General features: G+C 48.7%; 1 protein-coding gene across 8 annotated transcripts in view; it reads left to right on the top strand.

The window, feature by feature from the left end:
- Window positions 1-12,073, top strand: part of TNRC6C (trinucleotide repeat containing adaptor 6C) — a 138,169-nt gene that overhangs the window by 112,706 nt on the left and 13,390 nt on the right. For 7 of the 8 annotated variants that reach the window (XM_082442962.1, XM_082442964.1, XM_082442963.1 and 4 more), the window contains 6 exons: window positions 561-680; window positions 2,798-2,881; window positions 3,063-3,294; window positions 6,570-6,737; window positions 8,086-8,277; window positions 8,860-9,003. In XM_082442962.1, the coding sequence (XP_082299088.1) occupies window positions 561-680; window positions 2,798-2,881; window positions 3,063-3,294; window positions 6,570-6,737; window positions 8,086-8,277; window positions 8,860-9,003 (940 nt within the window). Of the gene's footprint in view, window positions 1-560; window positions 681-2,797; window positions 2,882-3,062; window positions 3,295-6,569; window positions 6,738-8,085; window positions 8,278-8,859; window positions 9,004-10,547; window positions 11,288-12,073 lie in introns of those variants that run through there. The other variant, XM_082442968.1, reaches the window with a different exon arrangement.

Consider the following 12,073-nt stretch of genomic DNA (forward strand, 5'->3'; position numbering starts at 1 on the left):
ACCACTTCCCGAGCGTGTCAACTTGAGAAGGGATCCCTGCCTGCCCTGGAATGAGGCCCTCCGGTCAGGTGGCCGCGGTGCCATCTGCCAAGCTCCTGCGAGGACTGGTCCGAGGCGCCTGTGTGAGACGCAGGCACTGGCCTCCTTTGAGGAGGCTCGAACTTCCTCCCAGAGACCACGCCTTCGCCATCTCCCACCCTTAAATGATGCCCACTTATCTTCATTTCGACAGAACGTGAAATCAGTTACCGATAGGAGTAACCCAGAGCCCTAGAAAGTTAATTCGTAACTAAAATATTTGGAGGAAGAAATCTCTTTCTTGCCTTCTGCCTTTACCTCCCTCCCTCCCTTCCTTCCTTCCTTCCTTCCTTCCTTCCATATTATCCACAAAAGCATGTTAACTACTAATGTTAAAATGTCTAAATTTTTTAATGGCTTTTGAAGTTCACTGAGACAAATATAACTGTCATTTAATCAGCTTTGAATCTCAGAAAACTGCACAGACAAGTAAATGTTTGAATAGAGAATTCATGTCTAATGGTTCATTTTTTTGTTAACAGGTTCAAGCACAGCTTTTGCAGTTTGCAGCAAAAAACATTGGTCTCAACCCTGCACTATTAACCTCGCCAATTAATCCTCAGCATATGACGATGTTGAACCAGCTCTATCAGCTGCAGCTGGTGAGTGGGTAGATCTGCTCGGGTTCGAGGACAGAGGAAGGGCCTTCTCCCCGTGAGCCCGGGGATGTGCCAGCAACATGCGCGCCGGCTGCAGCAAAGCAGTCACTGTAACGCTTTTCTTCACATCAGGGAATGTCATTGAGACTTTCGTGAAGTTTGCAAGCTAGTAAAAGAATTAGGAAGCTCTTCACTTAAGGGTGTTTCCACTAAGCTTTGTGGATTCTTTGGCGCCTTCGTGATCACAGTCTTCCAGATCTGACAGTTAGGGTGTCTGTTAGCTCTCAGCCAGCCTTCCTCATCTGAACCACAGAACCTAACAAATCATTTCATGATTGTTCTCTAAATTCTTCCAAGGATGGTCTACACAGATACCATTCTAGAAGCAGAAGACAGAAGTTACTTGGTTACATACAGGAGATGAGATGCCTTAGAGATTAGGACTTGATTCTCTCAGAATCCCTCTTGAGAAAGGCTGATGTAGCCTAATAATTCTTGCAAGTTTTATAGTTTAACATATGTTGAATTTTTAAATTTCAACAATCTTACTGCTTTTACCATGAAATGCCATGGCATTGTATCCCTAGGTGCATCCTGAATTTATATTCCCTTAAGGACCCAGTATATTATTTCCTTCTGTAATACGTTGACACCTGATTTATTTAGAAGTCTTGCCCAACAGCTCCTCGAAAATGACCAGGAGTCATGAAGGAAGAAAAGCCTCCAATAGACAAAACCATGCTGTCAGCCTTTCCTTACGGGGGAGCCCTGGGCTCTCAGTCCTGACCCTTCAGCGTTTGTTAGACGCACGTCTGACCGTCTGGGTGTCTGGTTCCAGGTAGTGGCCAGGTGGGGTGGAGGTGACCTAGGACAAGCCACAGTGCAGTGAAGTACCCAGGGCCCTGGGCACGGGGTCCAGGCCGGGACTGGACTTCACTCGGAAAAGGGAGCCAAGCTGCCTCACAGGCATGCTGTAAGGCCCCTGGGCGGTGTGCTACCGCCAGCGCCAGGAACGGACCACTGACCTCAGGGAGCAGCTGAGAAGCATGCTGTTTAGAGCTCTCACTGCAGAGGAAAACAGCTTTCTACTCCTTGATAACACAGAGGACGGCTGGATTCTGACGTGAGACAGAACTCATTATCAGTCGTACTGATGTTCTGGAATCCCTTATTTATACATAATTTTTATTGACCTCTGTAGTGTAAAAGATACCAAGAAAATGTTGGATTATGTTTAATCTGCTCTGTTTTAAAAACAATGTACACTGTTTTGACATTTTTTTCCGGAAAAATTCGTAAAATGAAGTTTCAGTACATCCTAAGGTTAAGTTTTAGAGCCTATAAGGATTCACTTAAGTGAAGTATTTTATTCCTCTCTAATTTACAGATTAATGAGGCATTTCTAGTAGTATAATCTCTACTTCTACTTGGATTCTATTTCAATAAATCCTCTTGCCCAAAACGTCCCCAAAAATCCATGTTGTAAAGAAAAGATTTACAATATTCAGCCAACTTTCGAAACAAATGATCCGGCCTTCTGCCTCATTTTGGGAAGAATCTGACGATCATTCTCGCTGGCTTTGTGGACGGGGTCTGTGTGGCAGAAGAGCCACAAGTCTGGATTTCAGGCTCCCTGTGGACCGTGACCACCCGTGGCTCCTGGTCGTTACGAGCCCTTTAACGTGTATTATTCTGTGACCGCCGATCACTGCTGTCCCGCCACATTGTCTGAGCCATTCTGGACAACTTGCATCTTTATAAGGGAAAAAAAAATTTTTATTTTCCCCTCATTTCTTTTTATTTTTAGTTTATATGAATCGAGCAGAAGAATTTTGATCTCTTCATTAACTGAAAAATATTTGCTGACAAACCTCATTACCAGCACTAAACAGGGGTACTGACTGAGTTACTTTGTAAAGTCTGTGCACTAGAAAGGTTTTGGAAAGACGTGTCTCCTTTTGAAAAAGCTTCATGCCTCACGCTATGCTTAAACCACAGGATGGTAAGGGGACCGAGAATCTGTGCCTTTTTTTTTTTTTTTTTAAAACTAATGTACAGAAGTGGAACCCTTTGTTGGGGCTTTCTTACAATCTACTGGATGCTTCTCTTTGTGTCCACAGGCGTACCAACGTTTACAGATCCAGCAGCAGATGCTACAGGCCCAGCGGAACGTTTCCGGACCCATGAGACAACAGGAGCAGCAAGTAGGCGCCCCCCGGGTGGCTCAGCCGGGTTGCTAGCTGTCACCTCCCCTGACCTGTTACTTGTCACTGGCTTCTCTCTCGCTCAGCCTCCCGTTTTGAAAGCCTCGGCGTCACCTGGGCTGGGGAGGAGGGCGGCCCGGGCGGCCCTCCCGACCCGCTGACCGTGCGTCCCCGCCCGCAGGTTGCGCGCACAATCACTAACCTGCAGCAGCAGATCCAGCAGCACCAGCGCCAGCTGGCCCAGGCCCTGCTCGTGAAGCCGCCGCCGCCCCCGCCACACCTGTCTCTGCACCCCTCTGCAGGCAAATCGGCCCTGGACAGCTTCCCCCCCCACCCCCAGGCCCCCGGCCTCCCCGACCTGCAGACCAAAGAGCAGCAGTCTTCACCCAGCACCTTCGCTCCCTACCCTCTCGGTGAGTCCGGCTCGACGCCGACCGCGTGCACCTGGCGGGGCTGAAATAGCCGGGCAGAGATGCAGTTCCAGAGCGAGGCTGTCTCAAGTCTCCTTCGTAAGGGAGGGACCCTAGCTGTCTTCGCAGAGCAAGAATTTTGCTGCGCCCATAAGTGCTTTCAGTATAAAATCTTTGAAAGTAGTACCAGAATGATCTCCTCTCCACTGTTGAATCGGCGCTTTGTTCCATCCCTGGCTCTCTCCAGCCTGAAATGCCGGGAACAGGAAAGGTGTGCAGATGTCCGTGAACCAGGCACTTCTTAAAAAGCCATGGTTGTCCACACAAGTCCTATAGTGCAGAGCACGATTGTGTAATCACCCCGATCAACACGCACGCCCTCACCCCCAACCGATAGGGCGCCCGCCCAGCACTTGAAACCCGCAGGCCAGTGGCAGATGTGGTGCCGCCCTCGAGGTCACACAGGCCAGCCAGGAGGGACACAGGTTACGACGCTGAAGACCGTCAGAAGGGCTGTGTCAGGAAAGTGATTGTACGGGGAATACTGTTGACCCATGAACAACACGGGCTGAAGCAGCGTGGTCCACTTACACATGGGTTTTTTCCCATAAATAACGGTGCTACATGACCTGCGGTTGGTTGAATTTGCAGGTACAAGGGACCGGGTGTAAAGTTATACCCGGATTTGTGACCCCTGCGTTGTTCGAGGGTCAGCTGTAATTTGCTGTAAGAATCCAGAAGCAGGTGAAAGCGCCTCAGGCTTGTCAGGTTGGCTGTTAGAGTCTGAAGCTACAGGGCAAAGGGAATTAGTTACCTGAGAAATACATATCCAAAGGGTCGAAGGCCAGTTGAGTGACAGCGAATTTCGGCTAATGATGTCCCTTTCTGTGTAATACTGCCAACGTCTCTGAGAAGAGAGGTATGTTCTGATCACATGAGCACTCTCTACTTGACATGTAACCAGTGTGGTGTGTCTTTAATACAAAACTGACAAATGCTAAACTACGGTTCTTCTGTCCCTTCATGATTGTCCCGCCCATTACTTTCCTCCGTGTTGAAGAAGCAGAATAGTCTAGTAGTTAAGACCTGCCTTAGAAATCAGACCACCAAACTGCCCCCACGACTAAGCTGCCTGGCTGCTCTTTGCCTTAATTTCCCCATCTGTAAAGTGGGAATACTTACCTCATCGGGTTCTTCTAAAGATTTAGTGAATTAACAGGCAAAGTACTTTGTAATAGCAAGCACTTAGTAGAATGTTGGCTACTTATGTAAATACTTCTTTTTTAACAATAGTTGTTTTAGAAGAAAATTCATTTCCATCTATTGTCCTAAAATGTTTAGCTTCAGCTTCCTAGTATCCTAGTATCCATCTGTCCTCTTAACCAATATTTAGAAAACGAAGTACACAAATCTTTACCCTTAAAGGTTTTTTCTTACTACAAGTGAAAAAATTAGTGCCTTGAATCTTCAAAATTGATGAAAAATACTTCTGATAATATTTTATAATCACATTAAAGTTTAAAAATAAATGTGTTAAAAATAGATAGCTAATAAAGTGTAAGAAAGTTAGCTTGTGAAATTGCCTCTCTGGCTGGTTCTCACCCCTTTTCCTCAGCAGCTGTAAGTCCCGTCCGCCTTCCTTCCCGTGCAGCCTCTTCTCCGATGCTGTCTTGACTCCCGAGCTTGTCGTCTTCCCAGGAAGACCAGTCATATAAAAACGAAAACCAGCCTTCATAGGCAGTGCAATGTCGTTATTGCAGAGCTTAGGGAAGGGAGAGTGCGTGGTCACCTTGAGCGGTGAAAGAAAAATCAGAGCAGGGTTTAAGCATGGACCTCAAACGAGTAGAGTTCCAGTGGAGCAGAGCCAGCGTCGCATGGAAGAAGGGCCCGTCCCGGGGCCGTCGGTGTCGGCGAGGGCCGGCCAGGGCCTGGCTGCCAGTGGAGGGAGGAACAGAAAGAAACGAGACGGGGAGGGTGGGGCCCGGCCATGGGACTTGGGGCGCTGTGGAGGCCAGTCTGAAGCCCGACCTAACGGTTGTGCCCTCACCTGACTGGGTCTGTGTGGGTGGAGGTGAAGGTAGACCCCAGTGGTGTCGGACTCCCACGGGCGTTTGGTTAGGTCTGCAGTGTGTGTGTGTGTGTGTGTGTGTGTGTGTGTGTGTGTGTGTGTGTGTGTGTGTGTGTGTGTGTGTGTGAGATTGCCAACATTTAAAAATTGGAAATTTTCAACTAAAAGTGGCTTCTGGCTTCTCTTGAAAATGGCTGCCTTGGGCCTGTGTTCCATTCACTGGTTGCACGGTAGCACCTGTAGCAGGGCGGGCGCTGTCCCCACCAGGCCCGCATCACCTTCATTTGTGTTGCCCACTTGGCCCATATGGGCATTTGAGTTTGAAGCTCTTGATTTAAAGTTAAGAACAAAAATGTTCGCTACCTTTGCTTCTGTACCAGGACATGTGGTGTGGGAACCGCAGGTTAGAAATGGCCTGGAACCACTGGGTCGCACCTGCACTGGTCATTCTGTCCGGCCAAGCAGCCTGCCCAGCTCATGACGGGTGTCCCATCAGGGACTCTTCACTTCAGCCTTTTTGCTATCGTCCCCCTCATCCCTCTCCACTAACCCAGCACAGTGATGGCACTTGTCACGTGCCCCAGTGCGTGCCTGCCTTTAGCTGTAAGAAATAAACCCAGGATCAGCTCACATTCCAGCCGGGGCAGATGGCAGCACCCGCACTTTGAAATAGTTCAAGTCCTTTAAGGGAGTTTTATGTTTAATTCATAAACTCCTTAAGAGCAGACTTTTGTAAAGTGAGTTCACTAAAGGCAGATTTGGGGTCTCCCCACCAGCTTGTTCTGTCGGTGGGACCTTAGGGTACCGTTTACGTCTCCGAGAGACTGGTTTGGATCTGGTTAGTTTGCACAAGATGCCCTGAGGTCAGAAAAGATTTTCCTAGTTGTTTGGACTTGTTCTGTTTTTCTGTGGGCTCTGACTGAGAAGCTTCAGGACCACGTTTGGCACCAAAGCAAGTAAAATGAAGAGAATCATTGGTCTTACTTAATCAAAGACTATTTGTTACCATCGTCCCCTTAATTTAGGAATAAAATTCCTAGAGATAAATGTTATTAAAAAGGCAAAAAGGGGGTTTTTTCCTCCAGCATTAAAAGTTACGTTTAAAATATTTGGCTGTGAATTAAGACTTAGATTGATTCTCTAGGAGAGCTTTAGAAAGTGAACGTTTACAGGAAGAGCAGACATATCCTGATAGCGTTTTTATTTTTAGCTGGACTGAACCCAAACATGAATGTCAGCAGCATGGACATGACTGGTGGTTTATCAGTGAAGGACCCGTCTCAGTCCCAGTCACGCCTCCCTCAGTGGACACATCCCAACCCGATGGATAACTTACCCGGTGCTGCTTCTCCACTCGACCAGAACCCCAGCAAGCATGGTACGTCCAAGCCGAGGTGCCTGGAGTCTGGTCACTTCTTTTCTACTCGCTGATTATCCTCGTTTCGTTACTTGTACTGCATTTCTCTTCCAAGAATTCAGTGCTGAAAGCTGAATAGAAAATATTCCAAGAGACCAAACCAAACAAAAACAAACACAGAGATACAGGGAACTAGAGTAGTGGTAACCAGAGGGAAAGGGGTGGGTGGAGAGCAAAATGGGGAAAGAGGGTCAACTGCGTGGGGACGGATGTAAACTAAGCTGTTGGTGGTGAGCGCCCTGTGGTGTAGACAGAAGTCGAAATGCAGTGTCATACCCGTGAAACTTAGATGTCAGAAACCAGTGTTACCTCAATAAGTTAAACATATATATTCCACTTCATTACAGAGTATGTCAGATCCCAGGTAGTCAATGATCAAACCTCTCGAAGCCTCAACTTTCACACCTTAGCTACAAACCAAGAAGTAATTGAAAATGCCCCAAAGCAACGAAGAATACAGGTCATGGCCGCACACTCAATGTATCTGTATCTTCAACCAAAACTTTGTCTAAAAGAAAATTTTTTCAATAAAATGATAAAACACAATAGAAAATCTAATGCCTAGAAAAGAGAAACAGCAAATGCTAACAACCAGGGAATTCCCTGGCGGTCCAGTGGTTAGGATTTGGCGCTTTCACTGCTGGGGCCAGGGTTCAGTCCCTCGTCGGGGAACTAAGATCCCGCAAGCTGCGAGGCATGGCCGGGGGGAAAAAAAAAAGCTAATAACCATAGGAGGTGATCTCACTTGCATTAAATTGAGCTCTTAATTTCCTGGTAGCATAAACAGCAAAGGAAATTTAATAGGGTGTATAATTCTCTCTTGATATAAGGCATTCTAAAAAGAAAATTCTTTCTAATGGTTAATTCTACAAGAAAATCACGTGCTGTTTGGGCACTTTCTTTGGCAGGAGAGAGCTCAGTCGCCCAGGGTGGGCGGGGTTAAGGCCTCCAAGTCCACATGCCAGTTTGTCCTTACGTAGTGAGGGCAGCGGACTGGGGAAGGGGCACAGGCAACAACAAGGACAACAGCTGACCACAGGGACTCACAGGCTGTCCCCAGAGAGCTTCACCGTGGTGTTGGGTATGCATTCATCAAGAATTCCAACTTGAAAAACTGAAACAGTTCTTAAAGAGTTTGTCTTTCAAGGCCAAGTTTGGGCTAACTGGAATAGTCACTTCCCCCAGAAAGTGCTGGCCAAACCGAGTCTGACAGTTCATGCACCTCTGCAAAGGGCAAGGCCCGGCGCCCAGCACAGGGACTCGGGGTCCCTTGTTCACTCGGCTCTTTTATTCCCTGCCGTCCCCCCAGGTGCTATCTCTGGAGGTCTGAGCATTGGGCCTCCAGCTAAGTCCTCCATCGACGACTCCTATGGCCGGTACGATTTAATCCAGAGCAGTGAGTCACCAGCCACTCCTCCTGTAGCTGTTCCCCACAGCTGGTCACGTGCCAAATCTGACAGTGATAAAATCTCAAATGGCTCCAGCATCAACTGGCCCCCAGGTAAGAAAGAGTGTGCACATTTCCCTGTGGCAGCCGATCAGGACACGCCAAGCCTACGGGAGCGATTAGGCCCAGGAGAAGCCAGGATCCAAGCTCAGAATCCTGGAAACCTTAACCCCATAGCTTTGGCTTTTTCATTGGAAATCCATTCATCAGATAAATTTTGGGTGTGGTTGGCATCACAGGGTTTTCTGCAGCCCTCAGTTGAGTGGAAGGAGAGAGGGCAAGGAGAGTGGGGAAGGAGAGAGGGGAAGGAGAGTGGGGAAGGAGGGTGGGGAAGGAGAGAGGGGAAGGAGAGTGGGGAAGGAGAGAGGGGAAGGAGAGTGGGGAAGGGGCGCTGTGTCCCATCTGGTCAGAGTACGTCTGGGTTTTATCCTCCCGTCTGGACATCCATCTCAGTGTTCAGCGTGGTAGCTATAATACCTAGTTTGTTCCGAAGGATTGATGATTTACTAAAGAAAGTCTAAAGTGTGCCTCTTAACTTAATTAGCAGATTGTAAACATTTCCATAAACTATCATGAAGCAAGATGAAGGTGCTCTGATACTCATGTGTTGATTTTCATTTGTTTGGAATTTTCCAGAGTTCCATCCTGGAGTTCCCTGGAAAGGACTTCAGAATATAGATCCCGAGAATGACCCTGACGTCACTCCTGGAAGTGTCCCCACTGGGCCTACCATCAATACCACCATACAGGATGTCAACCGCTACCTCCTCAAGAGTGGAGGTGAGGGGGCGCCCCGCCCGTGTCCATGCGGTGGTCTCCGTGCAGGCGCTCCAGGGCAGCGGGAGGGTGTGGGTGGTGAGGCCGGGATGTGCAGGGCACGTCCGACGGGGACCTTCTCTTGCCGTCTGATGCAGCACAGTGCTTACGGGGAAATGGAAATTGATTTGGGTTCAGTGTCTCTGCTGGATTTATTAACACATCGTTTTTTATAAACATTGTGTTATAAAATAACAATATTAACCATCAAGCTTTTTAAGAAAAAGGTTTCCACTTGAAATCTCTGAGCTAGAAGTGAACTGACCCTTTACTCATCCATATCAGCCAATTTTTCCTTTCCTCAAAAAGTCTGGTAAAAAGACTGAGATCCTTTGCCAGGACTTCTTTCCTGGCACAAACTCCTGATGCTGTAAGGTTTGGCACATCCTCTTCAGACTTCAGGATCCAGTCAGAGCAGGTGATGAGCTGAGCTGCAAGGTTACAGAACATAAACATAGATTTCAAGTGCAGTATCGAGAAGGGCAGTAACTTGCCGTCCCTTAAAGCCTGCAAATGAAGACGCTCTGTAAGTGCCATTGCTGATGGAGTTTTATCCTCATAATTCTAATAATGGGAAAGAATAGCCAGCTTACCAGAGATGCTCAGCACTAATAAGGCCACTCGGATATTTCCCAAAACATTAATTTAGGTTTCCTACCTAAATATGGCCTGTGGGGGAGAGGCAGGTCTTATCAATGGTTCTTTCAAGTGACAGGATTCTGCGTGTGCCTGTGGTTCACGTAGAAAAGCGCCTTAAACACAGATCACCTTCCCATTGAGTGCCGTGCATTCCTCGTGTCGTGAGGCGGCTGCATCTCAGAGCGGGGACGTTGCAGGCCACCCCGAGGTCAGGGACGGATGAGTGGCACGGGGGACGAGAGGCTGTGGGACGTGGAGCCTGTTTGAAGTGGTGGGGACCGGGGGGTGGCACAGCCAGAGGTGAGACTTGGCCGTCGCTCCTCGGCACCCTGCGTGTGGCCGCAGGGTTGAGCCGGGCAGCGGGTGGGTCAGCGTGTTCGAGGTTGTGGAGGGTGGGTGAGCCATGCCGATCAGGGCAGTAGAAGACCTTGGAAAGAGTCGAGGCTGCTCGGCACAGAGCAGAGCTTCCCAACTGGTGCCTGATGGTCAGCCCGTGGTCCCTGGCACCTGGGGCATCGTGGGCCACCTCCGCCTTTGCACGCGTGTGCCGTGACGTGACACAGGCCTCCTGGAGGGGCAGGGGAGTTCCGAGGGCAGAGCTGAGCAGATGAGACGAACGTCAGGGCAGAGGGAAGCTTAGCCTCAGAGACGTTGGCTGAAACGGGACCTCAGCTGTAGGACAGAGAGAGCTCCCTGCAGCCTCACATGGCCCTGTGTGACTTCTGGGGGCTGGAGCCCGGGGACAGCACCTCCTCCACCCCGTGACCAGGCCTCGCCCCGGAAAGCCCTGGCTCCCCCGCCTCCTGGTTTGTTTATCTGAGAGAAGGGGCGGGGTGAACGGATCTTTATGTAGAACTTATTTACAAAAGGCACCACAGCCGCAGGGCCAGAAGTAAACTGCAAAGGCCAGACCTCGCTGACCACCCCTCTCCAGGGCCCACGTGCCGCACCCCACAGCCCCAGGGGCTGACCTCGCTCAGGGCCCAGCCACAAAAGCCTGTCGTATTTTTGAGTGACCATCTTGATCTAAAATACAGAGAAGGGACTTCCCTGGTGGCGCAGTGGTTAGGAATCCGCCTGCCAGTGCAGGGGACATGGGTTCGAGCCCTGGGCTTGGAAGATCCCACATGCCACGGAGCAACTAAGCCCATGCGCCACAACTACTGAACCTGCGTTCTAGAGCCGGCGAGCCACAACTACTGAGCCCACGCGCCGCAACTACTGAAGCCCGCACACCTGGAGCCTGTGCTCCGCAACGAGAGAAGCCACCACAATGAGAAGCCCACGCACCACTACGAAGAGTAGCCCCTGCTCGCTGCAGCTAGAGAAAGCCCGTGCGCAGCAACGAAGACCCAACGCAGCCAAAAATAAAATAAATAAACAAATAAATAAAATACAGAGAAAAAAATTGAGAAAATGTGCCCAGAAGGAAAAGAGTGAGAAATGCCACTGACCTCTTGTTGTTGGCTTATTTATTTTACATATTTTCATAATGGAATTTTCTTTTATTGAGTATACTAGGTGTTGGGTTTTTATTTGCATTTTTGTTTTTATTTATTGTCACTGGTGTTAAGTTCTGATTTGATATTAAAAATTTAAATTAGCCCAGTATTTGTTTGGATGTTATTTATAGTTTTAACCTTTAAGAGGTGAATATTAACCAGAATGGTAAAATGCAGCTGTGCCATCTCCTGACAAATTGATACAAAAAGGAAAATTAACCATAATTTTATGGGACAGTTTCCACTATTAAACTAAAAACGTCAAAACTAGAACACTGTTAAAATCTAAGTACCCTACTGTTAATTATAAAAGAAATGCCACGTAGGGTTAAATAGTCTATAATTTGGGATCTTGGGTTGATTGCATTTTGTTGGTAAATGGAAGCAGAGGGTTCAGGAACTACCATTAGGTTGTCAGTAAAGCTGACATCTTTTAAAATTGAAGACCTGCAGATTACAAATAAATTTTAATGTTCATCCACTCTCGTGCCATATTCTAAGGAGGTCAGTTACAGCAGAGCAGCTGTAAACAGCTGTGCAGGTTGTAGACTGCACAAGTCTGGGAGGTGCCACATGCCTGGTAGTCCCCGTGAAGGTACTCCTGAGGTGGTTCAGTGCCATGCCAGCTGGGGCCCTACGTCAGGGGCCCGTGAGATTCTGTTCACGGTAGTAAACTTGACAGCCAGACTGTTGTGTGCGCCTGTCCCCTCCCCCGGCCAGCTTCCACACGCTGGCCGAGTGACTTGCCAAGTCAGAAGAGCGCTGATCCGCCCTGCTTTAACCCACAAGTCACCACTGCTTCCTCCTCCCTCTTACCCGGCCCCCTGCTTTCCCCAGAAGACGGACGGGCTGACATGGAAACAGCACCGGCAGGGGTGCTCCGGGGGCCACAC

Source organism: Balaenoptera physalus, assembly GCF_965194825.1.
Source record: "Balaenoptera physalus genome assembly, chromosome: 20".
NCBI lineage: Eukaryota > Metazoa > Chordata > Mammalia > Artiodactyla > Balaenopteridae > Balaenoptera > Balaenoptera physalus.